Below are 25,010 nucleotides of genomic sequence, written 5' to 3'. Positions count from 1 at the left end.
TGAGTTTTTAATAGCTAAATTTTTGAAAGATTATTGTAATGCTATAATCTGTTATCCCTGGCACTCTGTAAACAGCATGACTAACAGCAGCTCACAAACCCGCTGTCAAAGTCAATTAATGTGGGAAGCTGGGTAAGAAAATACACAATTTAGCAGTGCTGTGTTTCAGGAGGACTAAAGGCATGCACAGACCTGAAACAGCTTCCAAAATCATCAGCTTCTGCTGGGTTTTGCAGGTAGCTCAGTACAGTCTGGATTAGGTTCAAATATTCCTTGAACATCCATGTATTAACTAATGGAAAGTTTTTGGTCTTGTACAGCCGGAGGGTAAGCAGTTTGATTACTTCAGCATTTGAATTTAAACTAAACACATGGTTGATTGCGGTACTTGACCAGGATCGTGAAAATGAGGAGATGATCTGCCAGAATCAAACCCAGGCATTTCCAGCATCTTGCTGGTATCACTGGTGGAGCATTTGGACCTTGTGCAACCCGTGCTCTGCATCTGGCAGAGCTGAGAAGTGGGACAAAACAGGCGGTGCAGCTCCTGGCAGAGGGAGGACGGGACCTGTGCGTGGATTTAAAGAAACCCAAAAAATTAAACAGAAGAATAGTTTGGCTTGACCATAAAGAGTCGTTTGGGAACTAATTACAGATGAGTGGAGAGAAATTGGAAGAGCAGTTTGTAAGTACTAGGTACAAAACTAACAAGAAGGCCAGAGGAGTCTTTTGTTTCGTTTTCCCAGTGTTGTGTTTGCTTTGGAGCCTTCATGGAGAATTGGGTTCTCCTTTATTTGCAAATAGGTCGCACAAAATAGTTGGAGTGACTGATGTTCATTAATCTGCTGGTCACATTTAGCCCTGTAATATGTATGAGCTCATCTGAACTCGGCAAATTCTGTGATACTTGGGCTTACTTCAGCAGACACTCGCCCTCATCACCTGCTGAGCTTGATATTACCGCAGTCCTTTGGCCCAAAGAGCAAGAAATTAGGAAGAGCAGTGCAAAACCTGAGTGTGGTGTGCAGCCACCAGGCGAGCACTTGGTCCAGCAGAACTGGATCTGGATGCACCGTGCTCGGCCTGCTCGGCCTGCCCTGCCTGACAGAGAAATCCTGGATCCATTTGCAAGCTAACGAGGTTCCTAAAGGATGGCAGTTGCCACGACTTTGAAACCTAACCTCAGTAGATCTGCAGTAGCATTACATGGAAAGCCTGGCTTTTTGTTTGTCGAGCTAATAAAAAAATCATCAGTTGGTTTATCCTTCCACGAGGCTTCCGCGGCTGCAAAAGCAGTTAAGCTTGAACAAGCCAACTCTGCCCTGCTCCTGTTTATTTCCTATTGTGCAGGCTGTTAACTTTTAGAGACTGTTTTTTTTGTGTGTGGCACAGACATTACGGGGTCGTGAACAGTGCAGATAGTTGTACTTCTGGGTGCAATTAAGGCAAAGGCTTGCGAAGTCGTAGTCGTGCTGTTCAGAAGCGGTGCTTTTGCAGCAACGATTTCTTCCATCCTGACTGTGCTTGAGAAAGTGCTGCACGATTTCAGGGTTCAGGAGGCTGACTTGGCCACGCTGTGGGGTTTGGGGCCGTTGTTGAGGTGCCAGCACGAGGCTTGCAGGGCTGCGGGACCCCGAGGCTGTGACGGGAGCCCTCTGAAGCTGGCCTCATTCTGCAGCTGTTGAAATCAGGGGGAATCCAGCACAAGGGCACACTTAAACCACTGATGAAAGCATTTGAAAATCAAATATCAACGGCAATAAATTTAGGCCTACTGTTAAGTTTGGATTTCAGTTTTCTTGATATCAGAGAGATCTGAATCCAGGAGACGGTGCTGAACCTTTTCTGTAGCAAATCAGTTGTAGCTACAGCTCCTTAGTACATTAACCCATTCCAGCAATGAAGAGTTAAAAAAATCAACTCCACAATGATAATGGAAACCTTTTGTGCAGACTAATTACCTGTATAATTGCTTCTGTTAGCTAGCCATGGACAGCCCCAGTCTGGGGTCCCACGAGGACTGGACCAGGAGAGCGGCCCCTCAGGCGGCCCCGTGTTGTGTCAGTGTTGTGCGCGGAGCCATCCAAAGGGATTTCAGTGCTCACCCCAGAAAGACCTTGCCTTGAGGCTGCAGGTAAAGGCAAGCTGGCCAGGGGACCTCGGTGGCTGTGCTCTCTGTGCTTGCTCTGCCTGCACGGGCAGGAGCTGGCAGGAGCAGCAGCAGCACCCTGCCTCCAGCGCGCCTCTCGCCGAGCCCAGTGCCTCGTACACGCGCTCACCAGCTCTTACTTGACTTCGTCGTCTGCTTGACTTCAAGGAAAAATTAAAAAAATCAGCCTTTTAGCAGAAGAAATGAGGTTTTAAGTCTACCTGCTAAAACGTGGAGGCTGTGAGGCTGCCTGAGATCAGGCTTGTGTGGGTTTCGCGCAGGGTGCAAGTTCCTCTCGAACAATCAATGTAGCTCAGTCCTGACTTGGCCAAAGCAACCAGCTCTGGCATCGGTTAAATATTTACATTCCCCCCTTTTTATATAAATTGTGCTCTATTAGCATATGTTTCACAGTGTATCCTTGTGTTTCAGCCTCTTTATAAATTTGGCAGTTTGTACATTAATCAACATCAACCGATGTAAAATCCTAGCCATGAGGCTGAAGCCGTCAAACGTGCAACATTTACTGTTTCATCATACGCAGCCAATAAGTCATGCTGCAATGTGTGCCTTGTACCAAGAGGATATGGTATAAAACGGAGCGTGTTTACACTAGGGAGACTTCTGTGTATTTAAGAAGTAATTGTTTCGGGACCGTTCATTAATTCATGAGCTGACATGGGTCCGTTTTTCCTCACTGCAACAAAAATAATTATCGAGCTCGAAAAATAATAATGAATTTGCACAGGGCAGACTTCTCCTGTAATTTTCTTCATGAGTTATAAGCGTTTAATTGTAGATTGGCGGTAGCCTTATCCACATTTCAATCACTCCTGGCCCTCAAGTGCCGAGGTGCAAGGAGTTACGGTGTGCTGCGATTTATGGTGGATGTAAATGATTTCTTGTTTGCCCTCCCTGTGCTTGGCTGGCTTTGCCTTCCTTAAAGCTTTCGGGGGTGGATTTAGTGCAGTGGCACTGATGGAAACCAGGGACAGGCGAGCAGGTGCAAGGCAAAGCCCTGGCCGGGCACTTCATGCTTCGTCCCCAGGCACCTCTGTCCCAGCCGTGTGCTCGTGGGCGCTGCTCGCTCGTGCTGCTTTTGGAGATAAATCCACGGGAAGCTGTGTGGCTGTTGTGTCAGTGGAGGGGCAGCTCCCCAAAATGCTGGCACAGGGCGCTGATGCCTGCCATGAGCCAAGCATCTGCAGCAGGCATGGGCTGGGTGATGGCAGCACTCGGAGCTGCTCTGCGAGAGCCCCTTTGTGCCTTGGGGGCACCTTCCAGGCTCAGGACCTTTGGGAGGATTGTTAGGAGAGCTCCCAGCCCCTGTGCCCACTTGTTGCTGCCACGGTGTTACCCCACAAAGTGCCTAACAGAGCCCTGCCCCCTCCCCTTCCTCCCTGGGCTCCTCACCACCCTGGGTGTTAAAACGTTTGCCCTAAATGTGTCCCAGGATGTGTTCCTCCATCTCCCTGCCCTGTTGATATTTTGATGTTTCTTTGTGACTCCTCTGCTTCTTCTCACGGCCCCATTCCCCATCTCACCACCCAGTGATGTCCTGCTGCTGCTGGGTTTCTGCCTTTTCTCCATTGCAGTCATCCCATTCCCTTTGCAGGGTTCCCACCTCCTCTTCTCTCCTTCCAGCAGCCCGAGGTGCTCAGAAGAGGACAGCTCAGGGCACGGATAGGAACCCAGTATTATCTCAGGTAGGCTAGGAGAGGTGGGAAGTCGGCACTTGGTATGGAAATCCCCAGCTTTGTAGCTTTGCATGACAGCCAGCTGTGCTGTGCTCCCTTCCAGGGTTACCCTACAAAACAACCAGCTCCTCTTGAGATCTGTGTCCAAGAAAAGCTCCCTTCACGGGCAGGAAAATCTGTGCTCTTCCAACATCTTACTTTCACCCGCCTGATGTTTCAGATTGTGCCACGTACAAAGGATTCGACGCAGAAGAAGCACTGAGGGGCTTTCAGCGGCTGCCAGCCTTAGGGTGGTGGATGAAATCCTTCTGCATCCTTGCCTCTGCTCTGCCAGCAGGGTCAGGAACCAGTCCCCGACCTACAAGGCACCATAACCTCGAGTTAACCTTGATGCCCAACCTTTATTTTTCCCCGGGTTTGCCCCCAATTCCTTGGCAGGAGAGGTCTGGGAGTTGTCACAGATCAGGACCCTGCCTGGTCACCGGGACCTGGAGCTGAGCATTTTCCGTGCTGAAACATTGGGGCTGCCTTGGGGTGCGAGCGTGGCCACGTTCCTGCCGGTCCTAAGCACAAAGACCCGACTGTGAGCTCTGCAGGGCTGGCGCTCAGCCAGCTGCCCATTTCTTTTCTCCATTCCCCCCCCTGTCTTTAAAAGCTGCGGCTTGCTCCAGGGTGCAGTGTTTTGCTCTTCTTAAGTGGAACTGTTAACGACCCAATTTAGGCGATGTAAAGTGCACCCAGATTCCACGGTGACTTCTAAATCCATCCAACGTTAATGATAATCTGTAATTAATAGCCGCAGTGAAAAGGAGTTGTAGTTCGGTAATTAGAAATTTAGGATTAAAGTATTAGCATATAAAAAGGGCTTCTTAAAAACCTCTTCTTCCAAGAGACAGCTCTGATCCCGGGGAAGAAAACAGTTTAAAACTGAGACGACCTCAGCCAAAGAGCAGCTTACTAAAAATACGGCAGTCGGCCCGGACTTGTGTAGGTCATTAGGAAGCTGCCAGCATGTTTCAAGGTGCTTTAGGAGTTTTCAGGTATTGCCTACGTAGCAACTGTATAATTTTTTTGATGGTATTGCCTATTGCTGTCCTTCCCAGTAGACCTCTTGGGTTGGGTGTTACTGGTATCTTCTTAGGTACGGGAAACCCCCACGGCTTTCCACTGTGATATCTCCTGGGGTATCAAGAGAGCAGCTCCACAGGAGGACGTAGGGCAGAGGTTTCAGGTACATGCAGGGCTCTTGGCTTCCCACCTCTGATCCCAAACGGGTCACTCCTTCCACTTATCACGACCCCTCGGGAGCACAGAGCATTTAGGGAGACTCCCAGGTAGTGAGATTGTTTCCTATGTGCTAATGGAAGCGCCGGTAGCAGGGACGGGGTGGCAGGGGCTGTGGTATAAATGAGGTCCCTAACAGTTTCCAGTCCTGCACTAAATTAAACCATCCTGTTGCACTTCTCGCTCTGGAAGCTGAAAATTAATGCATTGTATGTGTGAAATGCACAAAGCTCGAGTTGCTCATCGGTGTTGAAGATTTCCCTATCTGATGCCAATCATTAATCTGCCCCGGGCTATCAATAATGATATACTGCAGATAAAGAACAGACAGCTCTGCTTGGAAGTTTTACCCTGTCAGAGTGAGAACACAATTAACATTTGAAAGCTGTTAGCATCCTGCAGTATCATCTCGGCCCCTATCTGCGTGGAGCAGCCTGCAGAGCAAGAGCAAGCCTTTGCCAGTGGGAAATGTGGTTTCTAGCAGAGCGCTGACTGCTGTGAGCATCTGCCTGTGCAAGGTGCTGGCACAACGAGCCCTGCATTTGCTTTTTCAGCCACGGGGTAACCAGGCAGAGGAAAGCTGATGACTTAAAGGTAAGCATTGGAAGGAGAAATGCCGTTGTGCAACATTTCATCTCAGTGCATAGAGCTTGAGTGAAGGTCTGTTCTCCAGCAGCTTTTATTGCATCTAACGTACCTGCTGCTCTCCTTCAGAACATTTTGAGAGACAGTACAAAGGCTGACAGCTTCACCTGATCCTGCAGGGCTGAGGCTTTCAACAGGAATGTGTTTTTACCGGGAAGTGTTTGCTGTATCCTATTTTTACACATCATCACGCGCAGAAATCGCTGTATCCATAACTGATCAATGGAAGGTTTGCCACCAACTTATATCACTGCATGCCAATAAAGGCAGTATATTCTCCTTGAGACACCTGCCTTACCTGAGGAGCACAAATGCTCTCAATAATGTCCCATCTTCGCCCAGTTTGGCCTCATTCAGCTGAGTGCTGCCTTTGTGTGATTCCTGCCCCCTTTTGAAACACGAGGACTGTGTAACGCGGACACGTCTCCTGACACGCAGAGGTACTGATGTCATGGAAATAAAATCCTTTCATGCATTAGAGATGTAAGCGACATTTGAGGGATGTATTATGGAAATTCAGGATGGTGCCAATTAAACAGACAAGAAAATTAGTGAATAATAGGCCGTATCCATTACAGTCTGCAGAAGGTATGTCTAGATTTCCTTCAGCACCTCCAGGGTGGGCTGTGGATGGGATGGTAACTGGCTGATTGCAAAACCTCCTATCTTGGGAGATCAGATGAGAACGTGTGGGGAGCTCACAAAGGATCAGTGAAACAGCGAACGCTGAAGGAAAAAGATGATGGAGATACGGCTAAGGAAAACAGCCACGGGGCGTATTTGTGGGAAGATCTTGGAAGAGATCAGTCAGGTAGGAACCAGACAAAGAGAAAGATGAAGTGTAGATGTGGAATGTGCAGAAAAGCAAAAATTCTGAACACTTAGAGTAATTAGGGCTTACTCTAATTCTGTATAATTTTATCTATGATTTCTGTTTTTCCAATATTATATCCAAACAATACAGCTAAAGAAGACTACATTCAGAAGATTTTCATTCAGGTTCTTAAGGGGTTTCTTCTAGAACAGCTGCTATAAATGGTGATTTTACCAGTGATTTGGCCAAAACAGTGGTGCCCAAACCTGCTGTTAGGTTGTCCTGTCCTGACCCTCCTGACGGCGTGGGACGGCTCCCCATCCGTACGTGGAGGAATGTCTTGCCCAATCTTGTTTTTAGTGTCTCGTGTAATTTGGGTTTTATCACTTCCTTAGGCAAATTCCTGCATGGGATAACAAATCTCCCTCAGCGCAGGCTTTCCATGCAGCTTCAGAAAGAGACTTGCAAATGGAAAACTTTGGTTTTTATTCAGTTTAAACATTAATTTTGCACGGTTTATTTCATTACTCAGACTTCGAACTGCTCGGTTACTTTAAAACCCTCCTTGCTCTTTTTGCTATTCTGGGTGTCCTGCGTTGAGGTCAGAATTGCAGATACCGCAGTCGCATTCCCTGCTTATGTCAGACAAAATTGTAAACTCCATAATTTTGTAGGGCATGTAATGAGGGCATAGAAGGACCCACGGGTACAATACAAAGTGTGACAGAGGATGCCCATTTAGAAGATGCTTTGAATTATTTGTGTGTGTTCCAACTGGACTTATCTTCCACCTGGAAAAGTTGGGGTCCTGCAAGACCTGGGGTTTTCCTCTGTGTCACCAAGAAGAAATCCTGTCCCAGGCACCACACTGGCCGTGCAAAGTCATACGTTCAGCAGCCATCCAGCCTCGTACAGCCCTCTGGCAAGCAGAATATCCACGTTCATAGACTTATTTTGCTCTCTGCTTTGTTTCTGTCCGGCGGATTTATTTCCCATTAAAATCTTCAATCATCTCGGGGCTCGGTGTCGTCCCAGCGATCTGCCTTCTTCCTGGCTTGACTTATATTCTCTTTACTTTGTGCAGCAGATGCAGAGCTCGGAGATATTAATTAGCCTGGGCACGGGGCCTGGATCTTCTCCTTTGTGGTTCTGTGGGCAGCGGACGAGGCTGCCCCGTCCTTTGATGGGTCTGTAGTCGTGACAGTACAAACACGAGGCCCTGAGTGATGGCTGCTGCTGGTGAGAAAATGAGGCAGTGGTGTGCGCCTGTGATAAGAACTGGCTCTGTAGTTTTTCTTCACGGGCAGTTTTCTGTAAACCTTATTGAAGTTTATTTAATCACAAAGGCTTTAAAAGGACTGACTTGTGTGAAATTCGCTCCACGCTTATGCAATATGGTAATAAAGTCAGATGTTAGCCAACTTCTCGGTGGGGAGGGTATTTGAATGCACTCGGCTTGGCTTTTCACAGAGGTTTTAATTGACTGTTGTGATTTCTCATTAACTTGAGACCAGCATTTCTTAATCGTGATAGGGGTTTGAACAGATACTTATCTTTTGTGCATTAAGGATAAGATTCTTCATTCATCTGGGATGATTTCATCTATAAATAAAATCTTACCGGGGTAATGGGCCTCTGCGGATCACATTTCTCAGATTGCCTTTTTTTCAAACCAAATCTGGCTGTTCAAATAGTTAAAGCAGCGTGCAAGGGGGCGTTTTTAACAAATAAGGATTAATTTGATTAATTCTTAAACTCCTCATTTGATATCCAATTGCAGTACTAAGCACATGGAGTTTTCTTTTTTGGTGTTTTTTTTTTTTGGATGGTGACACCAAATGGGCAAGGCTGTCAGTACATCCCCTATGTGAGGTTCACAGGATGAGGGGAGCAGTTGCCTGCGGGATGTTTTGAAGGTTGGGGGCATGATGAGAGGGCTGGATGTGTGCTGGAGAGCTCGGTGCTGGGTGCATTCTGTGCGTCCCATGCAGCCGCTGGTGGCTCACAGGCTGAGCAGACCTGCTTTGAGGGTCGTTTGTATAAACCAGCATGATCATTGCAATGCACATGAGGGGAAGCCAACTCCTACTGGCCCTGAGGATGCAGTTTGGACTGAATTTGGCCCCAGTCACAGCCCATAGATCACTGCTCATCTGCTGTGCCAAGTGATGCACCCGGAGACCCAGATCTTCTCGGCGCTGCTTTCCATCCAGGGCTTGGTAATCAGGGTGTGTGAGTGTCAATGAAAATGTTTCAGGCTCAACAGTGATTTGGTGGGCCATTAAGGGTTGTAAAGTCTGAAAAAAATAAGGGGGTGTCCTCATGCCTGTCTTCTTTGCACTGCCTCCTGCTCCTTAGCTCACAGCGGCTCACGGAGGCCACACAGGTGCCTCAGCGTTTCCTCCTCTGCAATACCCCCGTTTCATGTACAACAGAGCTGGAATCAAAGGATCAAAGTTGGTGACTCTGCAGGTTAACCTAAACTATGGTTCAGGTTAGGAGACACGACGTTGTAAGATGCAATCCAGACCCTTTTTGAGTATTTAAGAGCTTTCCAAGCACAAGAGGCACTTTCGGAGTTGGTTGGCCGTTTTTCTGTACATTTGAGGGCGCAGAAACCTGGATTTCACAAACCCAAAGGAAAAAAAAAACCCTCTTACTCATTCCCAGTCTGTACTTTTTAAATGTATTTTGCTCCCGGAGGCAGAGCGAGGTGGCTTTGGTCCCAGGGGAGGAACCAGCCCGGGTCTTTGATCCTCCTCCCGGCCGTGACTCACCTCCCCTGGGCGCGCTTCTCACCTGGCTGGGGGCTGGGACTGGGTTTCTCCAAGGAGAGGTATCGCTGTCCTCACTTGCACACACAGCAGTCCTAAGTCATCGCAGGCCATCGTTAAATTTATGCTGGACTTGATTGCTCGGTTACTTTTGCTTTCTGCATTCACTGGGAATGAACGGGACGTCCCCTCGCTGTGTGGCTGCTCAGCGTGCTCCTTTCAATCAAGTAATGGTTTGAAATCAGAGCGTTAATTGTAGAAAAAAATAATGTAAAATACTGTGTTTCGTCATGGTATTGTTAGGCCTTATGCCTTCGTTTTGATTAATGTGTGTTAGCTGTCTGCAATATAAAGGGGGCTCTTAACACTGGGGTGTTTCCAGGTGAACAAAAGTAACGTTACCCACAGAAAATGCATTGTCAGGTGCAAAACTTGAATGAATTAGAAGCGTGAGGGGCTTCATCTACTGATTGTGGGTTGGAGCTGTGCACTATGGACGTTTGAGATGGAGCTGGTCTCAACAAGAGGTGTATGGAAGGTGGTGGCAGCTCTCTCGGAGGGGGTTGGTCCTAAGCCTGCAGGAGCTGCCCCATTTCTCAGGTAGGAGGCACGGAAGGGTGAGGCAGAGGAGACAAAGCATCCCAGCCTCTGGCACCGACCACGTCCTGGTCAGCATTTGGCCCTCAGGGCTGGCCCACTGCTTATTTTTCACCTCCCCGACATCTCAGCTCTAGTCTCCAGCAAATCCTGGCACTGTCGGCCACTGCGTCATCCTGTGCGGGTCACCACGAAGCTCTGGAGCCACGCTGCTTGCCTCAAGCCTTGCAGGTTGCTCAGCCAGGCAGTCCCCAGCGTTTGGGTTAATTAAGAAGCTGAAAATGCATCTGGGGATAACTGTCCTAAAAGGAGTAAAGCGTGGGGGGTGAATTTGTGATGGAGGTGTTGGAAAAAGCCCCATGGGGCATGCACAGGTCCGTGGCGACATCTGAAGCCAGAGCAAGAAAGCAGGAGCCTCGCTCCTTGCACTGAAAAAGATGGCAAATGCTTGGAAAAAACTTCATTTCACAAAAGCTTAAGTATGTTAAAGAGTAAACAGTTCAGGGGGATGGACACGGCGAGACAAAGCCTCACCTTGTATAAACGGGTGTCGCTGCTGACTTCAGAGCAGTGCCTTCACACGGGGCTGAGGATCTGTCCCCATCAGTGGGTTTCAGCCCTGCGTATCTGCACAGGCCAGGGGCTGTGTTCGGAGGTGAGTTATAATGCCTGCACACTCTGTGTTTACATTGGAAATACTTGACAGAGTCTTAAATAAGCAGTGCTACCAGGTGGGCTTTTAAGAAAGACGATATTTATAAAAAGTGCAGTGGCTAAATCTGAACTTAACTGCTTCGTGCGTTTGTGTGACATCGTGTTTACAGTTTGCTCGTGATTTCTTAATGAAATAGAGAAGTTGCTCACCGATCACATAAAAGCAGAAGATCGTCGGGTATCCTTGTGCTGAGGTTGCTTTGGAGTTAAAGGAACAAGCTGAAGGGACAGTGTCAAAAGAAGAACACTGCACTTTGTGGTGTTCACTAGTTCTTGTCTGGGTTCGTGGTGACACTCAGCATCTCAGCTCTGTGTTTGTGGGCATTGGAGGTCCAGCCAGGGTACAGGATCAGGCCACGAGGTGTTCCTTTGTTGCAAGTCTTCTCTGTGTCTGACTCAAATCAGACACTGGCACATGGGGCACATTCTGATTTTCATTTCAGATGTGCTGTCCTCTCCCGTGCTTGTTGCCGCAGCACCACTCTCCTCCTCTTCTAGTCCAAGCCGTGTTCCCAGGGCTGGGGCACGCAGGAAATTTGGAAGCGCACGGTGTTCCCATGGCACAGAATCACTGCATTGTCTAGGTTGGAAAGGACCAAGACCATCAATTCAAACCATCAACCTCACTTACCGAGTCCCAAAACTAACCCCGTCCCGTGGTGCCACATCCACACATCTCTAAAGTACCTCCAGGGCTGGGGACCCCACCACTGCCCTGCTCAGCCCCTTCCAGTGCTTGGCCTCCCTTTCCGTAAGGAAATTCTTCCTTGTGTCCAGCCTGAACCCCTACTGGTGCTACTGGAGATTTGTGTAATGCGTGTGCCTCCCTCCTCTTCCCACCGTTCCCATCCCTCACTCAATCTCCTATATACGCGTAGTAATTCCCAGGGAAAACAGTGCCATAGCCATGAGGAAATGCTCCCCATGTTCAGATCAGTCTCTCGAGCCTGTGTTTATGTGAGCCATGCGAGGGGTTTTCGTACAAGTAGCCCCATTAACTGCAGTGCGTAAATGGTGGCTCTTCTCGTGCACATGGCTTGGCAGGATTAAAATCTCTCGTAAATGTTAATAGATAACATGTTCAGCAGCGTCGGCGCATTGGTGTTTTTCTTTGCTGCAGCACTGCAGAGTCATTCTACCTCTATAAAACCCGTGGAGAGATTTTAAGGTGGGCCAAACACATCTCGGAGATTGGTTGCTTGATTAACACAAGGCCTCCCAGTGACAGCCCTGCAAAACAAGCTCCAGCTTGGCCCTGTGCCTTTTTCCACTTTGCTGGTTCTGCTACCCATATGTGTCAGCCTGCCAACGCACAGCATCGAGCGTGTTTTAATAACTGCTGTTCTTCAAATAATTTTACTACTGCGACAGCAATTTTGTAAATGCCTCTTACACTCCTCACGGTACAAGATCAATATACCAACAGCATTTTTCTTCTCTTTTTCTCTTCCAGGAGCAAATTCATCGGTGGTTGCTGATTTCATGCCTACGTCGTCATGGAACATCTCAAGTGAATTAGATAAAGGTAAGTGGACAGAAAAATACAGAAAGATGGGAAACCAGGTTTTAAAATCTCAATTATTCTTCTTGACTCTGCCGCATCAACAAGCAAAAGGATGAGGGGGCATTTAAGATCAATCTTGTTTGCCCTGTGATCATTTGACATTTAATTACGTGTGGTACTGTGATTTCTGGAGAATGCTGTGTTCGTTTCTTGTTCCATAAAATGTTCCACATGGTAAAAATATTTCAAGATGTGAGTTCTGTTAGTTTATGAACTGCTTGACATTTTGGCTGGTGGATCTTAGGATCTGATCTCAAAATTAACAAGCATCAGGCAGAGTCAGTTTGCCTCATTGTGTTTTATTGTGAAATTTAGAGGCTTTGAATTAATAGAAAGGAAAATGCATTTGCAAGTGGTAATTATGTGTGATTTGGAGCTTTCTGAAGGGTATATATTGTGAAAAAAGGGCTATATTTCTCATTCCCCTTCATTTTGTAAATGATGCACCACCAACTATTTAAACCAAATTGCTTAGCTTCCTGTAGCCCTTATTCCAAGGCAGTGGCCTGCAGCTTCTGAGTCAGTCTGGTCTTTGAAATGCTTCTGAGGTGTCCTTTACAGTGGAGGATGCTGTTAGCCACACTAACTGTTCAATTTGTCAAACAACCTCTTTTCACTTGTGTATAATTTTGCCAACCATTAACTATTTAGTCTGTAATTTCCCATAGTGGATTTCTGCCACAGATGGTTTTTCCGAACGTTTTTGTCTGTGTTTTGTTAATATTTTGTACGAGCATGTGTGCGTAAAGTTTAATGTTTAAGCTTAAATATGTTTTCTGTGCCTAAGTATGAAAAGAATCTGTAGCTCTGAGTTCTTTACGGAAGGGTTAACTCTTTCCCTGAGAGCAGTGGTGCATCAGTTCTCCGGGCAGCATTTATTGCTGGGAGTGGGTTTGCTGGCGGTTTTATTCCTGCTAAAATGTGGCTGTATTGTAACTCCTTGCAAAACTGCAGCTGATGCACACTCAGGTGGAGACCTTTGTGAATTTGCCTGCAGACTCCTGCAGCTCTGCTGCTTGCTCCAACTGTGTACCAGACAGGAGAGGAAGAAAGCCAAAGGGCTTGTGCTTTCCAGTGGGAAAGGCAGAAAAATATGTAGGCCCCCAATGTTATCCTTAGCAGGACCTTTATTAAGCTACAGGGGAGGTTTTCCTCTAGGAACCCAGCCCATCAGCACAGAAGTCAGTCACACTTTGTTGAGGTGATTGCAGTATTTTTTTTGCAGACCATCATCAGTGAGATATTCTTCATTCTCCCCTGTGAGCCCCAAGGGTTTGACAGGCAATGTGCCCGTGGTCAGGCTGCTGTCTGGCACAGGGAAAGCTGTGTGCTCCCAACCAAAACCCAGGCAGAGAGGAAGGTACAAAAGTGATATTGAAGACAATGTAATTTTACAGCAAATTAAATCTGAGCTGAGCTGAAAAATAGCCCTCAGTAGCCTCTTTGTTATTATTCCTTATGAGAGATTTTGTGTAGGCTGGTTTCTTCTGACCAAGGTGACTTTTTGCCCATATATTTGGCTAGGCTTGCCCTCAGCTGGCTTTTCAAATGCTGCTTTTTCAGTAGGACATGCCCCACATGGGCACTCTCCAAACCCTTGCTTTGACTGACCAAGCCTGGAAGCGGAGCAGGCTGCCTGCTGGCAGCAGGGACGGCGTGGATTGCCAGCTTCCTTCCGAGTCTGCTGCCTTCAAAGTACGCTCAACACCAAATCCTCAGATCATCAAAATGCAAAGTGCCTGCTCGTATCAGCCAGGGTTCGGGTGTCCCTGCTGTGTTGGAAAGCAGCGACTCAGGCACTAGAAGAGGTGAGGCTTTGGGCGGCTGCCACCAGCTCGGGCACAGAAATCATCCCGCTGGGCTCAATGTTAGCAATTAAACCCTTTTCCCTGTTACCTCCATAGCACCTGTTCCTGAGCTCTATTGTCAGGAACAGGTAAAATGAAGTTTCACACTTCTAATCCACCTGGAATGTGGCAATTATCACTGGCTGGGCTGAATCCTGCATTCCTGGGGGATTACCGGCCCCCTTTGCCCGCCCGCGATTAGCATTTAGACTGCTGTAAGCTTGCACACCTAAACGCGGATTTACATACGTGATTAAAATGCATTTGGTGCCCAAAAAGCTTAGTCAGAGGGGAGGGTTCTTCCAGCGTGCCCACAAGTGAAGCGAGGCACCCACACGTCTCGTCTTGCCCAGGAAAGCAGCGGGGGCTTTCATGTGGGCGCTGCCAGCTCTCGCTGCAGGTCTTTGAAACCCTCCCTTAGGTGCAGCCCGACGTGCCGAAACCTCGGGGGAGAACACGAGGCATGCGCTTAGTTTCCATTTCTTTTTGCAAGCAAGCAGCTGAAGGGACCGACATCCACTTGTCTTTGCTGCAGTCAGCCGTGAGGTCACGCAGGCGTCCCAGTAAAACTTATTTTAAAGCCTATTAAGTTCACCACATGAAAGCGGTTTCCAGCCAAATTTCCCAATTAAATGGCTGTCCGCATTAAGTGGCTCTAACTCCGTGTGCTGCCTTTTGGAAATGAACGTCTCTTCCTCAAACACGTCTCCTGGGTTTGCAGGAGAAGGAGCAGCCCATCGTCTCCTCGAACAACATTCTGCATTTTAAAATAATTACTTCATGTGGTGCCTTCCCTACCTCGGAGAGTTCTGCAGTGACTATCTTACAACTGAGCCCTATTCAGGTTTCAATTTCTATTAAATAAGCTAAATCGACAGCATTAAACAGTTGCCTGTTTATTCTTTTTAACAGGAAATGAATTTAAAAGAGACGCAGCCACCCGTGAAGAGCTGTTGAAAGCAACGATTGATGGGAGGGAGGAGGTGGTTTCTCACCAAAACCTTAAAAAAACAAACAAACTATGCATAAAAATAAAAAAAATAATCACTTTTAAAATAGGAGAAATTTAGCTATGAATATATTCCTCTTTTCCGACTGGTAAATCACGGCGTGCAGAAGGGCTGCCGCGAGGGAAAAAGAGAAATGAAAATGCCATCAAATAGGTATTTAATGATATAAGGAGAAATAAGGGGAAATATATAAGGGGAAATATATAAGGGGAAAAAAGGGGGTCTGGTGGAAGGAAGAAGCCTGATTGGGGGCCCAATCCCTAGGGCTTGGCAAGACTGGGAAATGTCCCATGGGGCACATCTTCGCCGTGCCTGATTTCGTTGTCCGCCCCTCTTTCTTCTTCCCTAGGTGTTTGAGTGGTATTTCTCCCCTTTGTTGCTTTGTCCTTCACCACGTTCATTCGTTTCTTTCTCATCTTTCTTCAACTGCCTTGTTGTCCCCTACTTCTTGCTCTTTTTTCCTTCCTGTTGTTGAAGGCACTTTGGTTTCCCATTTCTCCGTGCCCGTGCATTGCCACCCATCTCTCCCCTTCTGCTGCCGGACAGGCCCCTGCCCCAGCTCTTTGTCTGAGGAAGCTTCACATTTACCACGAGCTCTTCTTTTCCCTGATCCTTATTTAAAATGGCAAAGAGCCCTTCATTCAGCTGCTTCTCTTTCACAAAAATGGTCGTGGAAGGGTAGGCTTTTCCTCACATCAGTCGTGTGTTTATTTACAAGGAAATAGATAGGCCTGAGTTTGAACGAGAGCCTACTTCCATCTGGTGCTGCAGAGGAATTGTTTGGGAACTCTTCATCCTTAGGCAATGATACTGTTGGAGTCTCTGCCAAGAAAGAGTCAGCACTGAAGTATTATTTTCTTTTAATTGCGAGTGGGGTTAAACTTCTGCCGACATTCACTGGAACGGGACTCTCCGTGGGACTGGTAAGACAACGGTGCCTCTGCTGAGACTTCCCCTGGTCAGGTCCACCCCGTGCCCACCTGCAGCCTCGTCAGGAGCTCGTTTAATCATGCAGGTCCCAGGACGGGCACTAGGATGGGTCCCAGCCACTGCTGAGCAGAGCTAAGGACACAGGTGCTGGGATGCAGCAGTGCTGTCCCAGTTCCAGTGCCTCCTCCTCCCACGAGCTTCTCACTTCCTTCATTTTCCAAAGAAAACCTCTTATTGTGAGTTTTTGCAGGTCCTGCCTGTTTTCCTTTCCCTTTTCATGGCCTATCTTCTTTGGCAAACAAGTATAAAGTGTTGGGATGATTCGGTTTCCATTTCCAGACATCCGCAATCCCCAGCCTGGACTCGGAGCTCCCCGCTGCTCGCAGCTCCTCTGCCTGGCACAGACCTCAGCAGTACTCCAGGTGTTGTGCAGAGGGCCAGCATCCCCCAAGGAGAGGCCAGCGAGTGTCAGGGCTCTGAAAAATGCTCCCCAAATACCCTGTGCACGGCATTTCACGTCATTAACTTATTGGAGAAGCCAGCATTGCCATCCGTGCTGACAAATCCAGGCTAAGGCTGTCACTTCAGCACATCTTTCCAGGCAGGGATATGACCTGGCCATGAGTCTCTGTAGAGAAAAATCTTTCTGATGGCCCAGGGAGAATTTGACTCTTAGGCAAACTACATCTTAAGAAACATCAACAAAAGCAACCGTGGACAAAGCCGAGTGGATCGAGGCCTCCTGACTTCGGCCCCGGTTCTTCAGAGATTTCCAGATTTTCTTTTGAAATCACTGGATGTGAATTTGATACGCGTGGTGAAAGGGGAAGAATTACAGCCTTCACATTCATGCACAATTTACCTTTTTATTTTCCTTTATTATCTGGGGGATATTCGGTAAATCAAGCTCCCCTGATGGGGCACAGGGTTCGGATTCTATTTGTGGGGTCCCGTTAGTAGCGCGGCAGTAAATTACTGCTACTTTGTTTGAAAATTTTTTTAGCCACAGTACATTAGCTCCTTTTGTTTGCTTTTCCACTGACGGAGTGCACGTTTTTATTTGAGAATTTGTGTTTCTTGAATGTCTCATTTATAAATAATACAGGGTGTGAAATTTGGAGGTCACAGAACAAAACATGAAAAAGAAACCACCCCGAGTAACATGCGGCATTCATGGTAAAAATCTTGCACGAAATGCTTCGCTTACGTCGGATTTTTTTATAACCTCCGAGCGTGCAGTGAATATCTGACCATTATACATAAGGTACCTATATATAATAACCCTTTCCTGGCTCATCCAGCTATCTTTGTTTATTTGAAAGATTGATAGATCAGAGGGTCAAGGGACGTGTTTTATTGTAAGTTTCTGTTCCAAATTTCCTGACATTTTTGGTGTTTTTTTTTTTTTTATATAAAAAAATAGACCTTTAAAAGGCACAGAAAAGGCTAATAAGAACCAGATTCTAAAGTGATGCTATGTCAAAATGTCAAAAATAACAGCTTTTCTTTGACTCCACAGCATTAATCTTAGGGCACATACCTTTCTATACACCCTTTCTTTAATAGCTTGATTTTTTGTATGTGGCTCTTTACTGCTGAGCAGCTTCTAAAGTGACAACAAAATCCCTTGATGGTTTTCAGTAGTTTGGTTTATAGCTAGATGTGGACGTTTGTTTACCTATCCCAAATCACTTTTTTTGTGATAAAGTTTAGGGGCTTCCTACTTGTGCTATAAAACTGGTTCCTGAGTAAAGAAAAGCTTCATTTCCCCTTGCCAGATTACAGCGTCAAAGCTATCACCAAGGCAGCTGTCCTTAAACCTGGGAGTTAACTCAGAAAAGGAGAGACAGATGTGAGCTGTCAGATTCATATTAAGAATTCACAAAGGCATGAAGGGCAGTGAGTTGTCCAATTCCCATCCCAGAGCAATGGGATTCAGGTGCTCGGCCCCCAATAATTTTTTGGAAGTGCTCTGGTTTCCCTCCAGAAGCCAACCCTCCCCTGTGACCCAAGGCAGTCCCACAGCTACTAATTGGAAAGCAGCAATTGATTGTGAAAATCCCAAATTCGGTGAATCTTGCATGTTGACATCTGAAATGTTGTAAGGCCTTGGGCATCAGTTGGCGTGTTTCAGTTCAGGATGTTATCCTCCGATGGCATTCGTACCTCTAGATAACATCTGGGAAGAGGAAGCCCAAGACACAGCTGCAGTATGTATCCTGAATCGAGCCTTACACATACACACCGCTGAGGAAACTCGTTTGAAAATGAGCTGGGCAAGCAAATGCAGTTGTGTATTTCTTTTTGTCCCAAGACAGTTGACATTGAATATTTCCGCTTCTTTGTCTGGACTTCTTTAACTCTGATATTCTTCATATGGGTTGCCAAATCGTGGGTCGAGTGCTGTATCGCTTTCCTCCCACTGTCATTCCTTTACTTTTATTCATTTAAAATAAGTGAAATTCCAGCCGGGAGTCTTCCTTTTGCCCCTTTTAATAACAAGGGTCTGTTGATCGGGCCCACAGATCGGACCTGCCGGGAGTTGTCTCCCTTTGTGAGTTATGGGCAGATGAAACAATCAATGGTTAATCCTTTTTCCAACTGAGAAATATGTGCTCTGTCTATGGCTACACTTCAGTAAGAAATCCTGCTGGTTCCTTCTTCAGCGTAACTGGAATAGCTTAAAACCCGACTCGATTGAACATATGGAACAAACAACAAACCCATCCAGCGCATTCAGGCTGGGTGGGCTCCGGGTTGTTGACTTTCCCCAAAGAGAACAATTCCACACGGAAAATTTCCAACTGTCTGAGCTCAGTGGTGGCACTGATAAATGTGAGGACGGGATGCTTCCAAGTGTAGCATCAGGCTGGCCTAACGTGGCTTATCCAAGGCTCGGAGTGAATGAAAATGCATCTTTCCACCTGGTAAAGTACATCAGAAAGGCTCTGTCAGACCCACTGATGAGCTTGAGTCTTTTTAGGTAAACATTATCTGCTCTTTAAGTTACCAATCAGTGAATGTATTGGTATGACTGAGACTCATTTTACATTTCTTTATTGTCACTGTATGTTATGGCAAAGAGCTGAGCCACTAGGCCTAGGTGCAAAAGGAGAAGGCCGGCAAGCACCCTGCAAGGCTGGTGTCCAAACGGCCCGCACAGACAGCAAGGAAGATTTGAACTTTCAGATCCAGAATTAAACTTTTTCTCTAATTCAGCAGCTGGAATGGTGTTCCTGCATCTGTAGATTTGCTTCAGAGAAGGTTTGGATCCTTTCCTTTGCCGAGAAGTGCACTGTGAGCGCGGTGGGAAGGCGCTGGGTGCACAGGCCCCTGCTGCACCTGGATGAAAGCTGTTCCACAACTGCCGTGGCTTGAATGAAGACTTTGATTTTAGCTCTGCTCTGAATATTCTGAAAGATCAGAAGGGCACAAAGAAGAGGATAAATGAAACAACGATTCTTCTCATAAAATGATCATTTCAAGGTCTAATCTTGCATCCCCGTTGTGCTTGAAACACCTAGTGAATCCAGAAACACCTAGCGTGCACGGTGCTTGTGAAAAGACCCTCGCGCTGTGGCCAGCAAAGTCCCACTCTGAGCAAAGAGGGTGTTACTGCTCTAAGAAGTGTCTTTGGTAATTTAAGATAGAGTAACCATGTGGTCACAGAGGAGATTAACATTCCTTGGCCGGGGAGGACGAGCTTTTATTTTGAAAGCCACCTGGGTTCCACTTAAAAGTAGTAGAATACTTAAGAATTTATTACGACTGGGCAGGCTCCTATTTAACAATGTCAAGACGTAGCTGTGGAAATACACACACTTTTCTTCTTTCAAGACACGCAACACAGTACATTTCGTCCTCGCACAGCTGTTGCTATTCTGTAACATCAAACCAGCAAAGAGTTTGGCCATGAAGGATACCTAATATTTGGATTTTATATGCAGTGTCTCCAATTTATGCGCTTAGAATCATGAAGATGACTTATGATGTGTTGTGTTTGCATTGGCAACGGCTCAAAACCAGAAATATATTTCAGGCTTGGCTTTCCAGATATTATCTCAAGTCATTTAAAAGTTCATTATAGGGCACCCGCTAGTGCTGCTATAGTAAAGGGGCTGTCAGCATTTTTCAAGGGTTTATAACTCAGCCATTAAAAAAAAAATCTCTGTGGGCTGAAACTTGGCATTCAGGGTCTAGGCCCAGCAGTAAATTGTTTTTACAAATTAAAAAAAAATCAGTTTGACTATTATTAAATTATAGGTGGGCTAAATTTTATTTAGAACTTTTTCCGGCTATTCTCCTGTATTTCTGTAAATTAAAATGTGTCTGAAATGTTTTTATAGAGTGCGACTCTAAAATACGGACTGGCTTTTGTTATGTTCTTGAAATCCTGAGATTTAACTCAAAATATAATAACAGTGCTTATCCCAGCGTAGCACTTTTCACCTTCAAAGTGCTTTACGAGCATTATCTCATTAATGTACATAACAGCCTCCCCATGATGTAAGAGGGATTATTATCCTCACTTTATAGCTGGAGAAATTGAGCCAAAAGGTTTAAGGCTGTTTTTAAAAGGACTTAGTTGCACAAATCCCAAGTGAGCTTTGATTGGCTTTGGGTGTCTACTTCCCTTCGGCTCTTCTAAAAATCACAGCTGAAGTGATTCACCCAAGACTGCTCAGAGCCAGCATTAAAACTCAGACTTTCCAACGGCCCTTGCCACTAGACTATTTAGTTCGCAGAAGCACAGTCATTATTTTCTAGGTAAGAACCATCCTGTTTCTAAGAAATTATTCTTTTGGGCAGAGAGAGTCAACTGGGGAGCTCCTCGATGACAGGGAGGCTGTCGAGTGAAGCACGGTAAAAAACGTGCCGCGAGGTAAGGCCACGGCCATGCGACACGGTGTCGTCATCACGTGTGCAAGCAGCAACTTCTTCCCATTTCATCAGTGCTCACCTCCTGCTGAGAGCACAAAAGGTGGATTTAGCCCTGTTTTTCTTGGCCTCTTCTGTCCCAGAAGGAGGTGTTGTTAATGCTGACGGCACCAGCGAGTGGCTGGTGGGGAGCGGCCTGGACAGAAACCTGGACGCAGGCAGGAATTATTTCCGATGTTCTTTGCATGGGTGTTACTAAAAGGAGAGGATGGTAGCAGTAGCTTTGGAGATTTGATGGGCTTTGGTAGGTGAGAGTTAGACAAAAGTGTTAAAAATAAAATTGGGCTTCTCTTTGACTCCTCCGTGCAAGGCAAGGGCAGCCATGGATGGCTTTCCTGCGTGCCAGGGGAGGAACGCTCCTAATTTGGTACGGCTCAGTAACACTCCAGGATTTTTTGGAAGCACCGTTAGACCTTCAGCTTATTTTCAATTACAGAAATGTTTTATCCGTGAGAATCTTCTCATGATGATTCCAGCTGCTTAGGACTTGCCCTGTTTAAATCTCATCTCAGGTGCCTTACAGTCTGCTGCTTGATCAGATTTAAGATTTGGATGCAAAGTGTAGGTATTTAAGAACCAAGCTAAGCTGAATTTAGCAGATGCCTTTCATTTTAGTGTTTCTGTGGTAGTTTGTAGAGGAAAGTGGAGAGCACTTGAAGAAGAGTCAGAAGCTCCAGACACTGAAAAGTTGTTTCTGTTTGTACCTACAGAGAAGTTTCACCATGACTCGGGCTGTAATAGCCATTTTTCGCGGTTTCACTGTCAGTACTGGTACTTTAGATTCCTTCTCCTGCATTTGGTAACCTACATTACATCTTTACTCCTTTATTTGCCTCCTCTGCATACCACAGGACCTTTAAAATACTATATTTACCGTGTGGGTTGTCAGCAAGACCATCACAGGACTGAGGCCATTCTGTTTTCTGTCTGTATTAGATTGTAGATGTCTGAGCCACTCTCTTTGAAATGTTATCAGGAATTATATAAATGACTGTGGTATAGAAATGTTACATTGGATAATTAAGTGTGGTTCTCCAGCTCCGTGCTATTAGTGTGATTTTATTAAACACAGATTGTGGAGGGAACCCAAAAATACGTGTGCTGATTTAGATTATGCTTCCCAGTGAGGTTGTTAAGATGCAAGTCTCAAGCGTTTCTAGTCCTGCAGTGAGGCATGCAGAAATGATCGTGGGGAACTAAAAAGCCAACCTGACGCCCAGGTGAAAGACGTGGAACCCAGTTGTCTTCACCAGACAGCTGGATCCTGGCTCTTTTTACACCATGCACAGTTTGAACTAACTAGAGCCACGGGAGCAGAGGTAACAGTAGTACTTTGCACAGTTTCATACCTGCACATGAAAAGACTACTTGATCAGTGAAAGAAAAATGTGTGGGCAGTTTCTTTGTGCTTAATGTTTATCCTAATAGCTCCTCGGGACCAAATGAGATCAGGGACGCGTTGTATAAAGTGCTATGTAAATACAGGGTAGGAACTTACATGCTGAGTAGATTAAACACAAAGGGAAGAGATACTGATACTCACAAAGCATAATGAAGGGAGTAGCCGGCGAAGACATGATTAAAATAACTAATTAGGGAAGTGGATTAGTTAGGCAAGTTAGTTAGCTGAGCTGTTTTTATTACATGCTGGAGGTCTTTTTCATAATTTCAGGCAGGCTTATTGCTGGAGCTTGCAGTAGATGTACCTTAACATGGCGCAGCGTAAGCGGCGCAGCACAGATTTCCTTACTGATGGGCTTTTCTTGACCTCCCAGGCTCGCTCAGAGAGCATGGGAGCAGAGTACAGTCTCTGGGTTTCTCATTGCTCGGCTGCCCTGCTGAGACAGCCACCAGATGATAATGGTTTTTGGCCACTAATGACCACCGTTAGATTTGAACCTGTGACACTGAGATGAAAGCCCGCGTATTCCATTCCTCGTACCCAATCCATCTTGCTCTCTGCCTTTAAAGGATTTAATTAAATGCTGAATACAGTTAACTAGAAATAGCCTTCTTCCTGACCGGTGCAGAATGAAATAGCACTTGACAGGAGAAGGCAGTGTTCACGAATGGATTAGAAGAGATTAATTTTGTGAAAGTTTCATTTAACATTCCCCATCGTAACAAAATGAAAGAATTCTTGATCTTCTGCTTGCACCTATCATGAGACCTATTTCAGATTAAAGATAAACTTTAGTTCTCTTAGCAGGGAAAAGACTGAGTAAGAAAGAAAGTCTTCATCTCCTAGATATGATCCTGATTCCTTCATCTGTGCAGTTGGTGCTTACAAAATCATTCACAACATACTGCCTACACTGCTCTGCAAGTCAATTAAAAATGGCTCCGAGACCTTTGTTTTGGAGAGATTCATTCCATATATTGGTACGTTCTGTGGATCCTAACACAGGTGGGACAGATCTCCAAGGCAGAGACAATAAAAATGAGCAGCTGAATTTACAAAGGATGTTTTTCACATTTACTGGTTAGCAAAAAGGAAAAATGAGATAGAGAAGCAGCATTATCTCCTTTTTCTGCGCTGAATGAAGTGAAATAGGATCATGTTGAGAAAGTAGAGAAAATCCGTGGGCATAAGAAGGAAAAGAAACTTTGAAGAGAAACAGTATTACTATAGTGCAATGGAAATTGCAAAATTTGTTCCTTTTATTAGCATGCAGAACTATGTTGAACCTATCACTGGCCCTGAGACATCAATTAATAAGTATTTGAGCTTTTTACTAAACACGATAGCCACTTCTTTTGTTTCCTTTTCAAAGACAGGAATGAGATGACTTTAACATGACATTTTCTGAGCAGGAATTCCTTATTCACCCTTTTTTCTTTTCCCAAAACAGATTACTTCTTGACGCTGGATGAGCCTATGAACAACATAACTACCACCCTTGGCCAGACGGCAGAGCTGCACTGTAAAGTCTCCGGCAATCCTCCCCCCACGGTTCGCTGGCTGAAGAACGACGCGCCGGTTGTCCAGGAGCCCCGCAGGATCTCCTTCCGTGCCACAAGCTATGGGTCTCGCCTGCGAATAAGGAACCTTGACACTACAGACACTGGCTACTTCCAGTGCGTCGCAACTAATGGCAGAAAGACTGTTTCTACCACCGGCGTGCTCTTTGTCAAATTTGGTAGGTTTTCTCCTATTAAGCTGTTCAAACTGTTGTTTAGAAAAACAGTGCAGGAAACTCTTAAGAAAAGTGTGTTTACCCACTGAAAATGAGTGCGCTGATGTAGTGGTATCAGCCTGTTTCAGCCTATTTCTGGCAGTTTATCCCTTCTGCCTGTTTGCTCTGTGCTCAGCTGAGATGCCCGTGTTGACAGCTGAAATGGTGGCTTTTAATACATAAAAGCCTGATGGAGGCAGGACTGAAACACAGGGAACACCAAAGAGCGCGCTGTTCATTAATATGCTACCTGGGTGGATTCAGAACAGACAAGAAAAACTTCTATTCTCAAGTGCCTGAGTGACCTCCTTTTTCTCTAGTAAGTGAGAAATTTCAGCTTGCAAAAGATGGAGTTGAAATGGAAATGTTAAATGCAGCATAGGTCAGAGGCACGTTAATGATACATGTACCTTTCAGATAAAATAAGCACTTTTTCTTCAAAGTCAGAGTTTATAAGGAGATGATTGCCTTCATGGATGATCCTAAAACCATGAAGTTTCCAAACCAGAAATGGGTTTTCTGCATCTTCTCTTCCTCCTCCACATTCAGGGTGAAATACTTGACTCAGATGAGAGTGTTTGCATGGAGTCCTGGTCAGTCCTCACAGCAACACAAAATGAATGATTTATTCAGCACATTTCAGAGTTTTTTGTCGTTAATGTCCCAGATTTTCTAAATTATCGTAAGAAATTAATCATTAGATATTCTCATAAGGCAGATGTCCTTTAGCTTGTATCTGAAATTTAGGAGATTTTTATCCGAACAATGATGCTTTTATAGACATTCCTCTAGAAAACACTGTATATTTTTCATATTTTACTGACTGGAGCAAAATTTAATCGTACAATTCAGTTTCTAGAGCAAAGGCTCG

General features: G+C 45.8%; 1 protein-coding gene across 1 annotated transcript in view; it reads left to right on the top strand.

Moving 5' to 3' along the window:
• The window catches only part of ROR1 (receptor tyrosine kinase like orphan receptor 1), a 150,683-nt gene that overhangs the window by 87,268 nt on the left and 38,405 nt on the right, over nucleotides 1–25,010 (top strand). Inside the window, exons 2-3 of the mRNA XM_084290795.1 lie at nucleotides 12,128–12,199; nucleotides 23,816–24,103. Of these exons, the coding sequence (XP_084146921.1) occupies nucleotides 12,128–12,199; nucleotides 23,816–24,103 (360 nt within the window). The remainder of the gene's footprint in view (nucleotides 1–12,127; nucleotides 12,200–23,815; nucleotides 24,104–25,010) is intronic.

This window comes from Netta rufina, assembly GCF_964035555.1.
Source record: "Netta rufina genome assembly, chromosome: 8".
Taxonomy (NCBI): Eukaryota; Metazoa; Chordata; class Aves; order Anseriformes; family Anatidae; genus Netta; species Netta rufina.
Note: the sequence above shows the minus strand (reverse complement) of the source record. Positions and strands in the feature narration are given on the sequence as shown.